At 42.1% G+C, this 21,419-nt stretch overlaps 1 protein-coding gene across 1 annotated transcript in view; it reads left to right on the forward strand.

The window, feature by feature from the left end:
* Nucleotides 1-6,263: 6,263 nt before the first annotated feature.
* HEPACAM (hepatic and glial cell adhesion molecule) overlaps nucleotides 6,264-21,419 on the forward strand; it is a 42,040-nt gene continuing 26,884 nt past the window's right edge. The window contains exon 1 of the mRNA XM_060787597.2: nucleotides 6,264-6,916. Coding sequence (XP_060643580.2) covers nucleotides 6,829-6,916 — 88 coding nt within the window. The 5' untranslated portion in view covers nucleotides 6,264-6,828. The remainder of the gene's footprint in view (nucleotides 6,917-21,419) is intronic.

Consider the following 21,419-nt stretch of genomic DNA (forward strand, 5'->3'; position numbering starts at 1 on the left):
CACACCGTCAAAGCTATCCCTTAAAAGTAATTTCTTTAAAAAGCCCAAATTCTTAATCTGAGTAATATAATATAATGTAATATCATATATTGTAATTCTTATAATATATTGTAATTCTTAATCTGAGTAATATAATGTAATGTAATGTAATATAATATATTGGAATTCTTATAATATATTGTAATTCTTAATCTGAGTAATGTAATGTAATATAATATATTGTATATACATATAATATTTATAATATAATATTAACATTATGATATAATTTATATATTTATATTACATGTAATGTTACTAATAATATTACAAAATAATGGTATACTACAATATAGTAATATTTAATGCTGATATTGTACTATGCTAATAATATAATATATATTGTGTGTGTGTGTGTGTATATATATATATATATATCTTGTAAGCCCCTCTGAGTGCCCTTCAGTGTTGTAAATAAATAAATAAATAAATAATTTAGATTTTAAATGGTATTGAAAGGCTTTTAGGCCATTCTGATTTGAGTGTGGTGTAGGCTCCTTCTTTGGAGGCTTTTAAACAGAGGCTGGATGGCCATCTGTTGGGGGTGCTTTGAATGCCGTTTTCCTGCTTCTTGGCAGGGGGTTGGACTGGATGGCCCATGAGGTCTCTTCCAACTCATGATTCTATGATTCCTCAAAGGATCTGGAGGACAAGCCCTATGAGGAGTGGCTTAAAGAGCTAGGCATATTTAGCCTGCAGAAGAGATGGCTGAAAGGAGACATAATGAGGGCCAAGTATAATTATGTGAGAGGAATAATAATATAATAATAAAAACTTTATTTATACCCTGCCTCCATCTCTCCAAGGGACTCGGAGCGGCTTACATGAGGCCAAGCCCAACAACACATCAATAACAAGAAAGCAATAAACAAAAAAGAACAACAATACAATTAAATAAATCACATATAAACATTAGCATACAAGGATTTAAAACCTATGGCCGGGCCAGATGTAATAGTTAAAAATTAAAAAATAACACTGCTCATTAACAGGTGGGATATATGTATTGTCGAAGGCTTTCATGGCCGGAATCACTGGGTTGTTATAGGTTTTTTTGGGCTATATGGCCATGGTCTAGAGCAGGGGTCCTCAAACTTTTTAAACCGGGGGCCAGTTCACTGTCCCTCAGACCATTGGAGGGCCGGACTATAGTTTAAAAAAAAAATCAATAAAAAAACCTCCTATGCACATTGCACATATCTTATTTTGCTGTGTGGAAGGGCCCTTAGAGGGGGTTCTTTCTAGCCCTCTTTAGGCAGTAATTCCAGGAGCAGAGAATGGGAAATCTTCCTATTTCTAGTCTGAACAAAATCTGGCTACCAGTATTAAAAAAAAAACACTCTAAAATTATAACTGTAAATAAAGAACAACTCTCAAAGACAGGGGAACTCCAGACAAGAAACAATCAGGGCCAGCTAATCACCTCTAAACAAATGATTCTCCCTAAAAACTGTCAGGCTATGAAATGGTAATCAAGGTGGCCAATTGAAACATTCATACCTACCTCCAACAGACAAGAGTTCTTTCTCCCACCCTGGATCTTCCACAATTTTCCAAGTTAAATGTTTTCCTCTGACATGAAGTCCAGTCGTGTCTGACTCTGGGGTGTGGTGCTCATCTTCATTTCTAAGTCGAAGAGCCGGCGTTGTCCGTAGACACCTCCAAGGTCATGTGGCCGGCATGACTGCATGGAGCGCCGGGGCAGCCTCCCTTGGCTGGCTCACGCTGCCCATCGGGCCCGTGAGGTGCTTTACGTGAGGTGCTTTACTCGCGAGTAGGCCACGCGGAGCAGCTGCCCTTGGCTGGCTCACGCTGCCCATCGGGCCTGACGGATAGCGTGAGCCAGCCAAGGGAGGGGCACTGTATTGGGGGGGGGCGCTCCTCCTCCGCGGGCCAGATAAGTGCCCTTGGCGGGCCATAGTTTGAGGACCCCTGGTCTAGAGGCATTCTCTCCTAGAGGAGAGAATGTCTCTAGACCATGGCCATATAGCCCGAAAAAACCTACAACAACCCAGGTAGAATATATCCAGAGGCGGCCCTAGTAGGCCACACGGAGCAGCTGCCCTTGACTGGCTCACACTGCCCATCGGGCCCGATGGGCACACAGAGCCCCCATGGTCAGCAGAAAAAAATACTAGTGGTCTTTAGGAAAATTCACCTTGACTGGGGGGAGTTGTAGTCAGAGGCGGCCCTAGGTAATTTTCAACAGTAAGCAAACAGTATTCCCCCCCTCCAACCAATCACTGATATATATTAACTGTTCATTGTAGGACTTCTGTGTGCCATATTTAGTTCAATTCCATCCTTGGTGGAGTTCAGAATGCTCTTTGGTTGTAGGTGAACTATACATCCCAGTAACTACAACTCGCATATGTCAAGGTCTATTTTCCCTCAAGAGCACCCCTGGGCAAAATCAACTATACTGCAAATGCTTACTTTGCGTAATGCGTTGAGCCGCCCCTGGTTGTAGTTCACCGACATCTAGAGAGCACTGTGAACCAAAACACTGATGGATCTGGACCAGACTTGGCACACATACCTGATATGCCAACATTTGAGTGATGAAAGCATGATGAAAATACATGATACACATATTGGAAAATATATATTTGATGTAACCATATTAGAAATAGGAATTAGAAAATATGCAGGATGTATGTATGCATGAACTTCGCTTCACTTGGCTTCTTAAAAAGCTGCAAAATTAGATGCCTCAAGAGAGGCTGGGGTCTAGGAAAGGAATGCCAAGAGACCTCTGGCAAATTTCAAGAGACTCTTTCCATTTTGGTACCAGGCGAAGCTTATCGTAAGATTAATGAGCTGGCCATCGAGAGGCTTCAGGAAGAACTTATCTCAAGATGGATGGAAGCTCTTGCTATCAGTAGCCTAGTAGACACTCTGGCGCAATGGTCCTCATTAATAGTAGCTCCTTAAATAAAGATGCTTAAATGAAGATTGACAGGTGTTGAAGTTAAAATATGCCATTGAAGTCAATGTGAAAGTAGAATTTTGTGATGTACATTGTGATGCCTGTATGATGCATGCATATTATTTTTAAGGGTATATAAACCAAGGCGTTTCTTTGTTCGGTACTCTGTTTCTGGACTACCAGCAGGGTTGGCGCCAACCGAGAATAAACCGTGCTTTTGCAGACCTCAGGAACTCTCTTTGTCTCTTTTGCTCAAACCTTCTCCCCGCCATTTCATGAGTACTGGAGGGGTTTGAGGGGAACTGACTTTCCTTGCTGGGAGTTGTAGTTCGCTCACAACCAGAGAAACTGCAATCCACCAATGATGGACCTGGTCCAAATTTGGCACACAGGACCTCCATGACTAACTCAACCTACTGGAGGGGTTTGAGGGGACTGACTCATCGTGGTGGGAGTTGTAGTTCACCTACATCCAGACAGCACTGTGAACTGAAACACCGATAGATCTGGACCAGACTTGGCACACATACCTGATATGCCAACATTTGATTACTGGAGGGGTTTGAGGGGAACTGACTTTCCTTGCTGGGAGTTGTAGTTCGCCCACAACCAGATAAATTGGGATCCACCGATGATGGACCTGGTCCAAACTTGGCACACAGAACCCCCATGACTAACTCAACCTACTGGAGAGTTTTGAGGGGACTGACTCACCATGGTGGGAACTGTAGTTTACCCTGCAGCCAGAGAGCACACTGAACCCCACCAATGATGCATCTAGAGCACACTTTCCCAACATGACAAACTTCAACCACTGCTGGAGTTTCAGTGGGTTAACCTGGCATGATGTGAATTGTAATTCATGCACAACCTCATGCATTTTGGTTGACTTTTTCAAATAATCTAGGCAACGCCGGGTATCCAAGCTAGTACTTAATAAAAACAATAATTGAAAATAATCAAAGTCCTCCAGTGTTCAAGAAAACGTCAGCTTCTCTAATGGAAAACAAAGCTTTTGCTTGTGAGTCTGCAGGAAATTCTCAGGGAAGGGAAAAAAGCTTGCCAAGCCCCTTCCCAAAGGCTTCACAAGAATGGATCAAAACACATCTAAATTGTGCTCAGGAAGCTTCAAAGACCTCGGCCCGCTCTTAAAAATCCAATAATAAGAGCTTTTACTGTCAAGCTTTTGGAAGGAAGGCAATACAACCAGTTGATAAGAAATTAAGGGTATTTAGGGCATTTCAACAATGCACTTTGCCACGGCTGTAATTGCCTGGTAAGAGAACAACTGGAACTTTTGACTGTAAATATTGGATTTTATGAACGGCAACTGCAAAAGCACTGAGCTTGTTTCAGCTATTGGCGCTGCCTGGTAAACCGTGTCTTATTCAGAAGGTCCAGGAGGACAACAAAAGCAAACTAATTGGCACTTCAAGCCTGGAATGCTGGCCTAGTTAGGCGGGTGAAGGAGGGACAGGACGGGGCCGGAGGGCTGGGATCCAAAGCAGGAAGGCTCTGCAAAAGTGGAAAGGGAGTAGTGTCAAGGGAAGGAATCACTAATTTGATGAAACAGGTTTGGGATTGTCTACTATTCCAATGGACTTTAAATCTGGAGTTGGCAGATGCCCAGTCAATTCTAATAGCATCTCAAGCAGAGTATGGCTAGGGTCGTCTTTGGATGCATCTACACCAGGCATGGGCCAACTTGGGCCCTCCAGGTGTTTTGGACTTCAACTCCCACCATTCCTAACAGCCTCAGGCCCTTTCCTTTTCCCCCTCAGCCGCTTAAGCGGCTGAGGGGGAAAAGGAAGGGGCCTGAGGCTGTTAGGAATGGTGGGAGTTGAAGTCCAAAACACCTGGAGGGCCCAAGTTGGCCCATGCCCAATCTACACTGCAGAATGAATTCAGTTTGACATCACTTTAACTGCCATGGTTCAATGCTACGGACTCGTGGGAGCTGTAATTTTAGTGAGGGAGCAAGCACTCTTTTGCTGAGGCTAATAATAATAATAATAATAATAATAATAATAATAATAATAAGTTCCTTGAGAAGATTGAAGGAAAAGTTGTGCAAGGAAGCTGATGAAACCATGGACCATCTCCTCAGCTGTTGCAAGAAAATCGCACAGACGGACTACAAACAAAGACACAACTCTGTGGCCCAGATGATTCACTGGAACTTATGTCACAAGTATCACCTGCCAGCAGCAAAGAATTGGTGGGATCATAAATCCGCAAAGGTTGTGGAAAATGAACAGGCAAAAATACTGTGGGACTTTCGAATTCAGACTGACAAAGTTTTGGAACACAATACACCAGACATCACGATTGTGGAAAAGAAAAAAGTCTGGATTATTGATGTTACCGTACCAGGTGACAGTCGCACTGAGGAAAAACAACAGGAAAAACTCAGCCGCTATCAAGACCTCAAAATGGAACTTCAAAGGCTCTAGCATAAACCAGTACAGGTGGTCCCAGTGGTCATTGGCGCACTGGGTGCTGTGCCAAAAGATCTCAGCCAGCATTTGGAAACAATTACATTGACAAAATTGCGATCTGTCAACTGCAAAAGGCCACCTTACTTGGATCTGCACGCATCATTCGAAAATACATCACACAGTCCTAGACGCTTGGGAAGTGTTCAACTTGTGATTTTGTGATACGAAATCCAGCATATAGATCTTGTTTGCTGTGACATACTGTGCTTTTGTGTCAATAATAATAATGATAATGATCCTCAGCTGCTGCAAGAAGATTGCGCAGACAGACTACAAGCAGAGGCACAACACCGTTGCTCAGATGATTAATTGGAACTTGAGCCACAAATACCATCTGCCTGCGACAAAGAACTGATGGGATCACAAGCTGGAAAAAGTTACAGAGAATGAACACGTCAGACTCCTCTGGGACTTCCGAATTCAGACAGACAGAGTTTTGGAGCACAACACTCCTGACCTCACGATCTCACACTGGATGGCTTATGTTCTGTATCAGAAACTAGAGCTAATGTGGTCGATCTGAATCAGCACCCCAAATAACTAAACCAAATCTAAAGTTGACCAAAAACTGATTCGTAATCCTTTAGTATTAATGTTGGAGAATGGTCCCTGGTCAAAGTGGTCCCTGGTCAATAAAAGACTGGAACCACAGCTTTGGAGGAAAGGAAGAACACACAAGTATAGGACGAAAAAGTCTTGTTAAACATCCTTTGTTGGGATGTTTATTATGAAACCACACAGACTGTGATTCTACATCCTCTCCAGAAATCTCCTTTCCTCCCAATGCTGTGACAACAGAAGCAATGTTGCCCTTGAGCAGTAAAAACCCAGGAAGCGAACTAGAAGCCAGAACTGCCGCTGTAAAGAACAGAACTTCTTTTCAAGGCCCGGAAATGGAGGAAGGCTCCCATAACTCCTTGCACTTGCTTGGCAGATCACTCAGTTTGGGGAATTGTGGGTACGATGTGGCAGGCATCAATCTCCCTAGGAACTGTGGGAGAGGCTACAAAGAAGTCATCTGGAATTGAGAGCTGCCTCATCCAAGGAGTGTCGAACCAGACCTTTGCTGCAAGGTTGCCTTGGGAAGTTTGGAAATATTGCCGTTTCTTCAAGGGCGGTGATCTAATCCTTTGACACAGGACTCAAGGCTCATGAAGCCAGAAAACATCAGGTCTGAGCGAAAGAGAGGAGGAAAACAAAGCTTAACAACCCTCAACAACAACACACAGAGCTCTGTCTATTGAAAGAGGACTTGGCAGAGATCGGTGGTGGCGGAACCACTCCAAGCGGCACGAAGGGACGTGCCCCGGGTGGACAAATCATGCTAATTGTGTGCGAGAAGGATCTAAAACTAAACCCAAAATGAAGAGAGAAAGGGAAGTCTTGTCCAGAGTTCTCAGCATCCCGGGTTTTGTGCACATCGCTTGCCTTCTTATACTCTACTATACAGGTAGGAAATGCCAACTCTTTGAAGCATTTGGGGCTTGGAAGAGAGACACTTTGCAAAAGGATGAGGGTTTGCTTTGGGTGCTGAATGCCTAGCTGTGAGCTGCCTATTTCCTAGGCAAAGAGGTGAGACTCATTTGAGCGATGACCCCAAATACCTTCTGTATCCCTTTTCACATAACAGGGTTTCTCTGGCACTGGAGAGGAAAGACTTCTACGGCATTTCAATGTAGCGAGAAAATACTTAGCTGAGCTGTAGGTTATTGATCGGTGTGCCTCCGAAATCCCGGGAGCCCTTTGAACCTTGTGCTTTTGAGCGCTTGCTTGTTCTGCTCTGCTAAGTTTTTGAAACAAGGCACAGGTTAATCCAACATCTTTGTGGTGAGAGAAGTACAGCCAGAAGAGAGAGGCGCATCATTGCTTTATATCAGTGGTTCTCAACCTTCCTAATGCTGCGACCCCTTAATGCAGTTCCTCTTGTGGTGACCCCCCAACCACAACATTATTTTTGTTGCGACTTCATAACTGTAATTTTGCTAAAGTTATGAATCATAATGTAAATAATAATAATAATAAAATAATCTTTATTTATACCCCGCCACCATCTTGCTGATGGGGATTCGGAGCGGCTTACATGGGGCCAAGCCCGAACAACAAACAACAATATAAAAATACAAATTGCAGTAAAATAATCAACATAACATTAAGGTATAAAACATCAAAACATATAAAACAATATATACAGAACATAGACACCAAACTTAATGACATATATGATATGTAGGATGTATTTTCATTCACTGGTCCAAATTTGGCACAAATACCCAATACGCCCAAATTTGAATACTGGTGAGGTTGGGGGGAGGATTGATTTTGTCATTTGGGAGTTGTAGTTGCTAGGATTTATGGTTCACTTATAATCAAAGAGCATTCTGAACTCCACCAACGATGCAATTGAACCAGACTTGGCAAACATAACTCTCATGACCGGAAGGGTTTGGTGGGCATTGACCTTGAGTTTGGAAGCTGTAGTTCACCTACATCCAGAGAGCACTGTGAACTCAAACAATGATGTATCTGTACCAAACTTGGCACGAATATTCTGTATGTCCAAATGAGAACACTGGTGGAGTTTGGGGGGGGGGGGGGGGGAAGACCTTGACATTTGGGAATTGTAGTTGCTGGAATTTATAGTTCACTTGCAATTGAGCATTTTGATGCTCACCAATGATACAATTCGGCCAAACTTCCCACACAGAACCCCCATGACTAATAGAATATAATGTGTTTTCTGAAAATCTTTGGTGACCCCTCTGACACCCCCTCGCGACCTCCCAGGGGTCCTGACCCCCAGACTGAGAAACACTGCTTTATAGAAAAGCATTGTGATGCTTAGCAGGTCAGTAAAAGAGTCTGTGCTTTGAATGCTGATCCTAATTTTTAGGCTCAGGTTTTGACATACTAAAACAGATCTGAAAGCAATCTTGCCATTTGAAACCATTGCTTTAGAATAGGCATGGGCAAACTTTGGCCCTCCAGGTGTTTTGGACAGCCTACCGACTGTTAGGAATTGTGGGAGTTGAAGTCCAAAACACCTGGAGGGCCAAAGTTTGTCCATGCCTGCTTTAGAAATACACACATTCCACATTGCATCAAAAGGAAAAAAAAATAGAACTGGTGTGCAATAAAGGCCAAGAGATTGTCTTAGGACTCAAGAAGCCCTGAGTTCAAATGTGGATGTTGCAATGGATTTCTTAGCTACATTATCCCAGATGTATTCTATTTCTGTCCACAATATAGGAACAATCACAACTTTTTTACAGGATTACCATAAAGATAAAGAAAAAAAAAAAACTAATTTCTACTCCTAATTTCTAAATGTCTGATCCTAAATTAGTTATAGTAGTCAAGAGTGAATTCTGTTGCATTTACTATCCATTCAATTTAATCCCATGCATACTTGCTTAGAAGTAGGTCTCGGTAACTTGAATAGTTTTTCTCTCCCATAAAGTTGTGTAGAGGATGTCGACAGTTTGTTTTGGGGTTGCATGTTTAGGCTATAATCTTGTATGCAGATTGAATTCAGTGGAAGATACATTTAAGGAGACACATACAGGATTATACACTTCTTACTTGCTCCTGTTATGTAACGTATCTCATTAAATCTGTAAGTGATGGTGTGCCAGTTGCAGCCTGCCTAGTGAAAACATCCTGCTGCATCTCAGGCTTTTCGGTTCTGTGAAACTGGATGAATACCAGTACTTTAATATTCTCTGTAATGTGTTCAGGGTTGGGATGCAAAGTGTGCTGCATTTTCCTCATTACGGTAGTGTTTCTCAACCTTCCTAATGCCGTGATCTCTTAATACAGTCCCTCATGTTGTGGTTACCCACTCAAACATAAAATTATTTTTGTTGCTACTTCATAACTGTAATTTTGCTACTATTATGAATTGCAATGTAAATATCTGATATGCAGGATGTATTTTCATTCACTGGACCAAATTTGGCACAAATACGCAATACTGGTGGGGTTGGGGGGGGGGGTGTTTTTGATTTTGTCATTTGGGAGTTGTAGTTGTTGCGATTTAGAGTTAACCTACAATCAAAGAGCATTCTAGAATTGAACCAAACTTGGCACACAGAACTCCAATGAACAACAGATAATACTGGAAGGGTTTGGTGGGCATGGTCCTTGAGTTTTGGAGTTGTAGTTCACCTACATCCAGAGAGCACTGTGGACTCAAACAATGATGGCTCTGGACCAAACTTGGTACAGATACTCAATATGCCCAAATGTGAATACTGGTGGACTTTGGGGAAAATAGAACTTGGCATTTGTAGTTGCTGGGATTTAAAGTTCACTTACAACCGAAGAGCAATCTGAACCCCACCAATGATAGAACTGAGCCAAACTTCCCACACAGAACCCCCATGACCAACAAAAAATGCTGTGTTTTCTGATGGTCTTTGGCGACCCCTCTCATGCCTCCTCACGACCCCTCTCCAGGGGTCCAGACCCCCATAGAATCAAAGAATCATAGAATCAAAGAGTTGGAAGACACCTCATGGGTCATCCAGTCCAACCCCCTGCCAAGAAGCAGGAATATTGCATTCAAATCACCCCTGACAGATGGTCATCCAGCCTCTGTTTAAAAGCTTCCAAAGAAGGAGCCTCCATCACACTCCGGGGCAGAGAGTTCCACTGCTGAACGGCTCTCACAGTCAGGAAGTTCTTCCTGACATTGGTTGACATTGTTTATTGTATAGCTCCACTTGAGTTAGAAAGGTTACTCTCAGGTTGCAGATTGCCACCATTATGATTTATCATTTTTTGCTGCCATATAAAAGTTTTTCCATTGTGCCTCGATTTATGTCATTAGATATAACCACTTTCCATGTATTTCACATGGATTGGATTCTCCAACTATATCTATTTACATAGGGATTGCCTCTTGGTGCATACAAAGTATCAATAATGGATTTAGTTTGTACCCAATAGTGAATCAAATTGCCTAAATATATTACACAACTTTTTGTTTTGTTTTGACAGTAGTGAAAATGGCATGGCGTGGGTGCTAGAAATACAATATAAACAAACAAAGCGGTTATATTTACGTGGCAGAAGCAAATTGAGGGTGCAGTTAAAATGTATTTAAAACACAATCAAAGTTAAAAACTTTATATTAAGCTAAATTTTCTTTGTCCAGAAGTTGGCCACTTGGAGTGCCTCTGGTGTCACTGTGAGAAGGTCCCTCCATTGTGCTTGTGGCAGGGCTCAGGCTGCATTGTAGTAAGTGGTCTGTGATTTCGTGTCATTTTGTCCAGTGGTTTTTGAGTTATGTTAATCCCACAAACAAACATCACATTTTATTTATATAGATAATATCATATATTATACATATTATATATATTATATTATGTTATATATTCATATATATTATACTAAGTGTAATACCATACATTTCTCCCTGTTGAAATTCATTGTGTTAGGCTCAGAGAGCATGCCGTCCATAATGGTGAGCCTGTGACTTGCCAGTTGTTTTGTGTGTAGCTTTCCTCAGCCTTATCCAGTGTCATGAATGGTAATAGACTGTGGAAATTGTAGTACAACCTATCTAGAGGTTCCCCATCCTTACTATGTATTGTTCACAGACTTGGAGAAGTTCAGCTGTCTGGTTTTCTAGTCCCTCGTTTGATTTACCTTTGAGAGTGCTCCCCTTGGCACAGTGCTGTGCTCATGCCAGTGTTTTCTCTCCACTGAGCATGGGGCAGGGGAAGCACTCCGTGCGTGTTTGTCAGCAATTGTGCAGTGAGCATACTTGGGACACTCTGTCCCCGGCGTTTCAGCTGCCTGATGCTGAAAGAAGGCATGTTTCTCATTGTGGAACAGGACGTCTTTAGTGCCTCCTTGATTTCAAAACTATCTCTAGAAATCCTTTCACGCAAAGACCACTTTGCAGAGAATACAATTTTTACCCAGTTGGTGCTTCTATCCAGGGATTAATTAGAATTCATCAAAAGAGTTAGAAGAGGGAAACCTTTATGTGAACTTTCCCCCTTTGTTTACAAGACTTCAGATACTCAGTGTGATGACCCTGCCTCCCTTATGAATAATGTTGTTGCCATGTTCAAGCTAATTTGCATATTGCCTGCTTTATATGAAATTCTATGTCCGATTTCTACTTGAATTGTGAGATGTGTAAAACAGCCACTAAATCAATTGTCTCGGGTATAGAGTATGATCATGAGCAGTTCGAATGCATTATGTTAGAGGTGTCTTTCACACTGTATAATCATGGCATTTTCATTTTTATGTTTCTATCCTCTGAGATAGAAACATAATCAAGGTGAAAGAAGGAAGTGCAAAAGCCGGGTTGCAGCTAAACATAAAAAAACCCCAAGATTATGGCAACAAGAATGATTGACAACTGGAAAATAGAGGGAGAAAATGTGGAGGCCGTGACAGACTTTGTATTTCTAGGTGCAAAGATTACTGCAGATGCAGACTGTGGCCAGGAAATCAGAAGACGCTTACTTCTTGGGAGGAGAGCAATGTCCGGTCTCGATAAAATAGTAAAGAGCAGAGACATCACACTGGCAACAAAGATCCGCCTAGTCAAAGCCATGGTATTCCCTGTAGTCACCTACGGATGTGAGAGCTGGACCTTAGGGAAGGCTGAGCGAAGGAAGATAGACGCTTTTGAGCTGTGGTGTTGGAGGAAAGATCTGAGAGTGCCTTGGACTGCGAGAAGATCCAACCAGTCCATCCTCCAGGAAATAAAGCCCGGCTGCTCACTGGAGGGAAGGATACTAGAGACAAAGTTGAAGTACTTTGGCCACATCATGAGGAGACAGCAAAGCCTAGAGAAGGGAATGATGCTGGGGAAAGTGGAAGGCAAAAGGAAGAGGGGCTGACCAAGGGCAAGATGGATGGCATCCTTGAAGCGACTGGACTGACCTTGAAGGAGCTGGGGGTGGTGACAGCTGACAGGGAGCTCTGGCGTGGGCTGGTCCATGAGGTCACGAAGAGTCGGAGACGACTGAACGAATGAACAACAACAACAATCTTCTGGGATGCTGGGATTTGTAGTTTTCGGAGAGTGAGCCTACATCTTCTGTTCACTCCCCCATAATGTCTGCTTTCACACTGTATCCCGCCCCTCCCTTCTCCATTACTCCATTTCCCAATGAATTATTTTCCAAATATTTGCATTTTATTTCTATCTCATCCTGAGTTTTTATCATTTTACCTTGTACATGTGGCCCGCTCACTGTGATTGTGATTTTTCTTTTACTGTATTTTGCATTATTTTGTTGTATTCTTATGTTTTATTTATTTTATTGAGATGTTTATTTTGTGTTTTGGTTTTATTTTGTTGTAATGCATTTCTGGGCTTGGCCTCATGTAAGCCGCCCCGAGTTCCCTTTGGGGAGATGGTGGCGGGGTATAAATAAAATTTATTTATTTATTTATTTATTTATTTATTATTTGTGTTTTTATGCCACAGAGCCTTAGTGCCTTTCCAAACCATGGAGCCTTTGCAGCCAAAGTGGGATCAAAGTGGTACTAGTGTGTAGGGTACATTAATGTACATAAGTGTACATTAATCTCTTAGCCACATTGTAAATGTCTAAAACAGCCACTAGGTGGCATTCAGAAACCTTTCACCATTGCCAAATATATCACAATCCCAACATGCCGTTAAACTTAAACCTTTTGAGGTTGAGATCCACAATTTAAGAAACTCATCCTAGAGCCCTAGTCCAATACGTGCACAACTACACCACACTGGTATACAATATAATGCAGGTCATTAAGCATTTTCCAATTAAGATTGTAATTGTATATGCATTTATCAGAATTGATTGTGCATGTAGCAAAAAATGAAATGTCAAAATGAATTATATTATGTTCAGTTACAGATGGAAGATGGCATATCTAGACAAGCCCATCTGCAAAATTCTACACAAATAACAAAATAGTTGTCACGTTGCAGGTCGAGATGAACCAAACTCCCAGTTTTATCAAACAGTTTAATTAAAACAGCACTTACTTTCTCGCTGTTTTAATAATCCAAAATATAAAACATAAAGATAGCACTCAGCCACAGAATAAACAAAAACTGATAGCAAAAGCTACACCATAGACAAAGAGTCCAGTCCAGTGGTCAAACACCGAGAGTTGAATAAACAAAGTCCAGGGATCAAAAGTCTATACCATAGTCAAAAGCCAGTCCAAGATTCAAGGTTCCAGGATCCCAAAGGTTCAGGAGACAGGTCAGGATACAGAATATCCAGAGACCTGGGGGAAAACCAGCAGCATCTACCACCAAAATATGACAAATACTTTTCTCCCAAAGATCAATCCCAAGGCTAGCTCCTTATATCCAGAAACACCGATCTCTTGCATGGGAAGTGTCAGACATGTAATCCAATACAACAGCCAGCATAGTGATCCTGTTTGCTGTGTACTCATCTCGTTGTGTTTCAAACAACAATACTTTATTTATATTCTGTCTTATCTCCCCAAGGGACTCAAGGTGGATCACAGTACACATACACAGCAAACATTCAATGTCGTTTTGGATAGAAAGGACAGAGACAGACAGAACAGAAAGGAGATATGTTGTGTATACTATTTCTCTATCTGTAGAGTAATGTTGTAGCTTTCTTAGATATAGAAATCTCTCCTCCTGCAATCTGGAGTGGTCCAGTCCATCTGCTGCAACATTCTGCTGAACGTATTAACCAAGCCTATGAAATCAGCAAATCGAATGTACAAAACGTTCAGCAATGCCACTCAATGGCTTTGATCAAATGCTTAAAGTTAACAATGCAATATGATCACATTAGCCACAGACTTGATATCCAAGGTTTCACTTACCTATGCTCCAAAAATATTCTTCTCCCTGGGAATGTTTGTGAACCTTTCCAGGTCCTCTACTGCTATTCTATGTATGCTTCTAGCTTGGTATATCCAAAAATATAAAGCTTGCTCTTATATGCAGTTTCAAACATCCACAGGGTTCTTGGAATGTATCTTATTTATTTATTTATTTATTTATTTATTTACGACATTTATATGCCGCCCTTCTCACCCCAAGATGGTCTATGGGGTCATGAAGAGTCGGAAGCGACTGAACGAATGAACAACAACAATATATATGTGTGTGTGTACACACACATATATATTTGTTGTTGTTGTTCATTCATTCAGTCGCTTCCGACTCTTCTTGACCTCATTGACCATCCCACGCCAGAGCACCCTGTCGGCTGTCACCTCCCCCAGCTCCTTCAGAGTCAAGCCAGTCACTTCAAGGATACCTTCCATCCATCTTTCCCTTGGTCGGCCTCTCTTCTGTTTTCCTTCCATTTTCCCCAGCATCATTGTCTTCTCTAAGCTTTCCTTTCTTCTCATGATGTGGCCAAAGTACTTCATCTTTGCCTCTACTATCCTTCCCTCCAATGAGCAGTTGGACTTTATTTCCTGAAGTATGGACTGGTTGGATCTTCTCGCGGTCCAAGGCACTCTCAGAACTTTCCTCCAACACCACAGATCAAAAGCATCTATCTTCCTTCCCTCAGCCTTCCCTATGGTCTAGCTTGCACATCCGTAGGTTGCTACGGGGAATACCATTGTTTTGACTATGCAGATCTTTGTTGCCAGTGCGATTCTCTACTCTTCACTATTTTATCAAGATTGGTCATTGCTCTCCTCCCAAGAAGTAAGCGTCTTCTGATTTCCTGGCTGCAGTCTGCATCTGCAGTAATCTTTGCTCCTAGTAATACAAAGTCTGTCACGACCTCCACGGTTTCTCCCTCTATTTGTGAGTTATCAATAATTCTTGTTGCCATAATCTTGGTTTTTTTTATGTTTAGCTGCAACCCAGCTTTTGCACTTTCTCCTTTCACCTTCATTAGAAAGCTCCTCATCTCCTCCTTGCTTTCAGCCATCAAAGTAGTATCATCTGCATATCTAAGGTTGTTAATGTTTCTTCTGGCAATTTTAACCCCAGCCTTGCATTCCTCAAGCCCCGAACATCGCATGATGTCTTCTGCATACAAGTTGAATAGGTTGGGTGAGAGTATACAACCCTGTATACAATATATTATATTATATTATTAGCATAGTACAATATTAATATTATATGTTACTATATTGCACTATACCATTATATTGTAATATTATTAGTAATATTACATGTAATATAAAATATTTAATTATAATATCATATTATTAGTAGTAGTATTATATTGTATTACATTATAATATTATAAATATTATATAGATATACAACATGTTATATTATATTATATTATATTATTAGCATAGCACAGGAGATATCTTCCCACAGATACAGGAACTGTACTGTATAACAACTTTTCTACTCGTGGGCAATTTAATTGGAGCACTCACAAGTGTTTTTTAGATTCACTTCTGTGAGATATTTATCCCAAAACACCCTTCTGAAGTTTTCTTGCCAGCTTAATAGTGAGGAGTATAACAACGACTAACAATGGAATGGACACTCGATTGCCAGTCTATCCAATTCCTTCTCTAGCCTTGGTGTATTTTGTTTCTCCATTACATCCTCTGCCTTCCAGGGCTTACTGTTGCCTCGGTAATGCCTGGTCCATGGCCACTGCTGCTATTCAAGGTAATAACCTTGTTTGTTCGTTCCCATGAAGTCATGAATAGGTGCAGCCAGATGCGTTATGGCTGCCACTCAGTATTAAGACTCCTTGGACCTTGCCATAAAGACGCATGCAAGCCAATGCCTTGTTGGTGAATAGAGCCATTCATCTTTTGGGGTGGCAGTCCATTGCACTCAGATTTGGGGGAGGGAAAGCCACAAGCATGTGCCATCATCATTGCCCATGGAATATTTACAGAAAACGTTTAATAGAAGTGATGAGGCTGGGAAACGTTCAGGTAGAACTCAATGCCACTTGCATTTGCAAATGGTAAAGATTTGTTTATGGTCAGTTTCCTTTCTCTCCCGCATCAGTTCTGGGCAAGAACAGCACCCCCCCCCCCTTTCTGGACTAAAACAACTACTTTCAAAGCAAAAACCACCCAATGAAACAGGAAATAACACTTTGAAACCATTAATGAAGGATTCGGAAGTCTTGGAAGTTTTGAAAAGTTTTGGACTTTTTTTCCCGTGAAAATCGGAATTGACTTTAGATCCGAACCACGAGCGCCCCTACATCCAACATGAGTTTTGAACCATTTTTATTATCAAACAAGCCTAGTGGTTACTGATGATAGTTGAGTTGAGTTTCCAAGGAGAGGACCATTCTAAAGATATCTTCTGGGTTTCACTGATTCTGTGCCAAAGCCAGAAGTTCCACTAACCAAGACTGGGAAGGCTCCACTGTCTCTTGCTGCTTTTGTCCAGCTGCTGCTGCTTCTCTTTGCCAGCCCCTTGATGGAGCCTGCTGAATCACAAACACTGATGTTCCTTACACCGTGGCCTTTTAAACTTGTGCCAGGAAGGAACTAAGGCCAGCAACTGGATGCTTTGTCCTTGGCTCCTGGCAGTCTCCTTTCTGCCCCCCAAGAGCTAGAGCCGGTGCCTAGGAGACCAATTCCCCCCCAGCCCCAACCCCCTTCCTGCAAGGAATTACTGTACCCTAGATACAAAATGTACTTGAAAAAGGAACTCAACCTTTAGTTGCCAATGCCTACTCCCCCACCCACCCCTTAGCAAGCAACAAGGGATTCTGAGATGCTATTCATAGTGCCCTAGCTCTGGAAGAGTCTACAAAAGCACATCTAGTCTATCCCACCTGCTGTGAGAAGGGACCACCCATCTTTCTTCTCTTCCCTCCCCATCACTTTTAGGCATTTTAGACAGAACTTGCAACTCTAGCAGGCCTTTGTTCAGCTGATGGCTGGGTTTTTGGTACCCCAGCAGGACTCGCCGGCATTGAGGCTTTCCCTGGGTTTGTAAGCTGCAATTTTGAATCCCCACAAAGCTTCCCTTTCAGTGTTGCCTGGGGCTTGCCATGTCAAATTTTCCACAGTGCCCGGGACCCCCACTGCTGCCACAAGGGTGTTGTGGTTACTTGGAAGGATGGGTTGTCATAGCCACACAGGAGAAGGAGGAAAGGAGGCTGTGGTCACGAAAATACTTTATCAAAAGGCATTTCGTTAGCAGAGGCTTTGTTTTTTTTTGGGGGGGGGGGGGGTATTGCAATTCCCACACTTCTCCATCTAACATAATTCAGGGAGGTGTAACATTTCCAAGTTGCCTACCTGTTTGTGGGCATGTGTGTGCAGAAAAATGCACATATTCCACTCACATCTATATAAATAAAAATGTAATGTTAGTTTGTGGGATTAACATAACTCGAAAATCACTGGACCAATTGACACCACATTTGGACACAATACACCTGTCAAGCCAACAAATGACCATCACTCATAAAAACACTGAAAAACACAGCAGAAGAGACTTAAAAAGCCAAAAGAATTACATTACAACTCATGTGCAAAACTACACACAAACACACATATACACAAATTTATACACACACATATACACATACACATAACACATATACACAGACTGGGCCACAGCAATGTGTGGCAGGGGACGGCAGGATTAACATAACTCAAAAACCACTGGACCAATTGACACCATATTTGGACATAATACAAGCCCATTTTGGGGGAAGGATGGATTTAAATCCATCAAATAGGTGCCCTAATATGAGCCGCGGTAGCGCAGTGGGTTAATCCCTTGTGCCAGCTGGCCTGAAGGTTGGGTTGCTGACTTAAAGGTTGCCGGTTCAAACCTGCCAGATGAGGTGAGCTGCCATCAGTCAGCTCTAGCTTGTGGGCACATGAGAGAAGCCTCCCAGCAGGATGATAACACATTCAGGCGTCCTGAGGGCAACGTCTCTGTAGATGGCCAATTCTCTCAAACCAAAAGCAACTTGCAGTATGTTCTCAAGTTGCTTTTGACACGATAAAAAAAGGTGCCCTAATTATCATGTCTGTTTTGGTAACAGACATGTGATGACAGGCACGCTGTGACTGTGGCATTGACAAAGCTGGATGCCATTCCTTCACAGTGAGTGCCAATGCATTCTGAATAAGGATAAGAAGACAAAACATCAGAACTTTGAGGGGAAGAGATTAGTCGGAGTGGAAGCTACATTATGGAGAATGTGAAGAGACAGTGTTCATGGTGGAAAAAGAATGTTGATGTTTGCCAGCATGACTCTGATGCTATGTTCTGAGTCCCCTTCTTCCCCATGTAGGACTGCTTCTACCTTAGCGAAACGACAATTATTTATTTATTTATTTATTTATTTATTTACCTTACTTATATACCGCTGTTCTCAGCCCGAAGGCGACTCACAGCGGTTCACAACAAATACGAACAGCAAAAATTCAGTGCTATAGTATAGAAACAGTTAACAACCTAACAAATTACACAATTAATAAACAGTTACTACAATACCCATTCACTGTCATCTCGTCATCAAAAACATGTTCCAGATTCATCATCCATTGTTCCATTACAGTGTTCATTAACCAATCATTGCACTAATTATTCGAACGCCTGCTCAAACAGCCAGGTCTTCACTTTTTTGTGGAATACCATTAAAGATGTTGCTAGTCTAATGTCCGTAGGAAGGGCGTTCCACAGCCGAGGAGCCACCACCGAGAAGGCCCTATCTCTCGTCCCCGCCAGCCGAGCTTGAGAAGCAGGTGGGATCGAGAGCAGGGTCTCCCCGGAAGATCTCAAAGTCCTGGTGGGTTCATAGGCAGAGATGCAGTCGGATAGGTAGCTTGGGCCGGAACCGGAACAAGGCCACGTATATCCAATGTAATATCCATCTTGACTCAGATATAATAATAATAATGATAATAATAATAATAGAACAATGCAATCAAAGCCGGAATTGAAAGTCAAGGACAAATTCCAAGTATAGATTCTGCAAGGAAGCAGACGAAACGATGGTTCACATACTCAGCTGCTGCAAGAAGATCGCACAAACAGACTACAAGAAGAGGCTTAACACCATTGCTCAGATGATCCATTGGAACTTGTGCCACAAATACTATTTGTCTGCAACAAAGAACTGGTGGGAATCACAAGCCTGAAAAAAGTTACAGAGAATGAACACATCAAGCTACTCTGGGACTTCCAGATTCAGACAGACAGAATTGTGGAGCACAATACTCCTGACCTCACAATCGTGTTAAAAAACAAAGTATGGATTGTCGATGTTGCAATCCCAGGTGAGAGCAGGATTGAAGAGAAACAACTGGAAAAGCTGACACGATATGAGGATTTAACGATCGAACTGCAAAGACTTTGACACAAACCAGTCAAGGTGTTCCCAGTGGTGATCAGCACACTGGGTGCAGTGCCTAAAGACCTTGGCCTGAACTTGAACACAATCGGCGCTGAGAAGATTACCATCTGCCAGCTGCAGAAGGCCACCTTACTGGGATCTGCATACATTATTCCCCGATACATCAGACAGTCCTAGACACTTGGGAAGTGTCCGACGTGTGATCCAATACAACAGCCAACAGAGCGTCTGCTGTGGACTCATCTTGTGTTTCTAATAATAATAATAATAATAATAATAATAATAATAATGTGAGTAGATCAATAGGTACCGCTCCGGCGGGAAGGTAACGGCGCTCCATGCAGTCATGCTGGCCACATGATCTTGGAGGTGTCTACGGACAACGCTGGCTCTTCGGCTTAGAAATGGAGATGAGCACCACACCCCAGAGTCAGACATGACTGGACTTAATGTCAGGGGACTACCTTTACCTTTAATAATACACTTTATTTATATTATATTAAATTAAAATCCTGTTACATTTACCTTGTCATTCTTAATGATATGTTTTCCCTTCCATTTTTACTCGTCCCAAGAGAAGGGAAGGAAAGTGAACAAGAGGGATGGAGAAAGAGAATGGTTTGCATACTAATAGATCTCATGACTTTGGGGCTTGTTTAAGCTCTTTCTTGTGGCACTGTGTATGACTCCTCATCTAACATTTAATTATCACCCAGCTGATTCATGCTGCCCTCCGCAGTATGTCAATGCTGGTTTTGTTCAGATCTCAGCACTCAGGCAATAGGCCAAAGTCATTTGGAAGCAGCTTCTTTGATACTGAGGACTTGTCTTCTCCTCATAACCTTCCTGCCAAAGGCACACATCCTATTTTGCACCTGGTTTGGCATTCACACAGCTCACCTTCTTGACTTGGGATCATAAAGTAATAACAAGGACTCCCAATCTACAAGAATTTGACTGCAGGAGCAGAGCTTAAAACAACTATTTTGGATTACAATTCCCACAATTTCCTTGACAGCATGGCTGGTGATCATACTGCTTTTATGTGTGTGTCTGGTGCCTGTAGGTCAGTATTTCTCAACTTTCCTGATGCCGGGACCCCTTAATACAGTTCTTCATGCTGTGGAGACCCCCAATCATAAAATTATTTTCGTTGCTACTTCAGAACTATAATTTTGATACTGTTAGGAATCGTAATGTAAATATCTGATAGGCAGGATGTATTTTCATTCACTGGACCAAGTTTGGCACAAATACCCGATACACCCAAATTTGAATGCTGGTGGGGTTGGGGGCTAGGATTGATTTTGTCATTTGGGAGTTGTAGTTCCTGGGATTTATAGATAACCTACAATCAAAGAGCAATCTGAACTCCACCAATGATGGAATTGAACCAAACTTCACACACAGAACTCCCATGACCAACAGAAAACACTGGAAGGGTTTGATGGGCATTGAGTTTTGGAGTTGTAGTTCACCTACATCCAGAGAGCACTGTGGACTCAAACAATGATTGATCTCGACCAAACTTGGCACGAACACTCAATATGCCCAAATGTGAACACTGGTGTGGCTTGGGGGAAAATTAACCTTGACATATGGGAGTTGTAGTTGCTGGAATTTATAGTTCACTTACAAGAGCATTCTGAATCCCTCCAAGAATAGAAT

Source organism: Anolis sagrei, chromosome 7 (assembly GCF_037176765.1).
Source record: "Anolis sagrei isolate rAnoSag1 chromosome 7, rAnoSag1.mat, whole genome shotgun sequence".
Classification (NCBI taxonomy): domain Eukaryota; kingdom Metazoa; phylum Chordata; class Lepidosauria; order Squamata; family Dactyloidae; genus Anolis; species Anolis sagrei.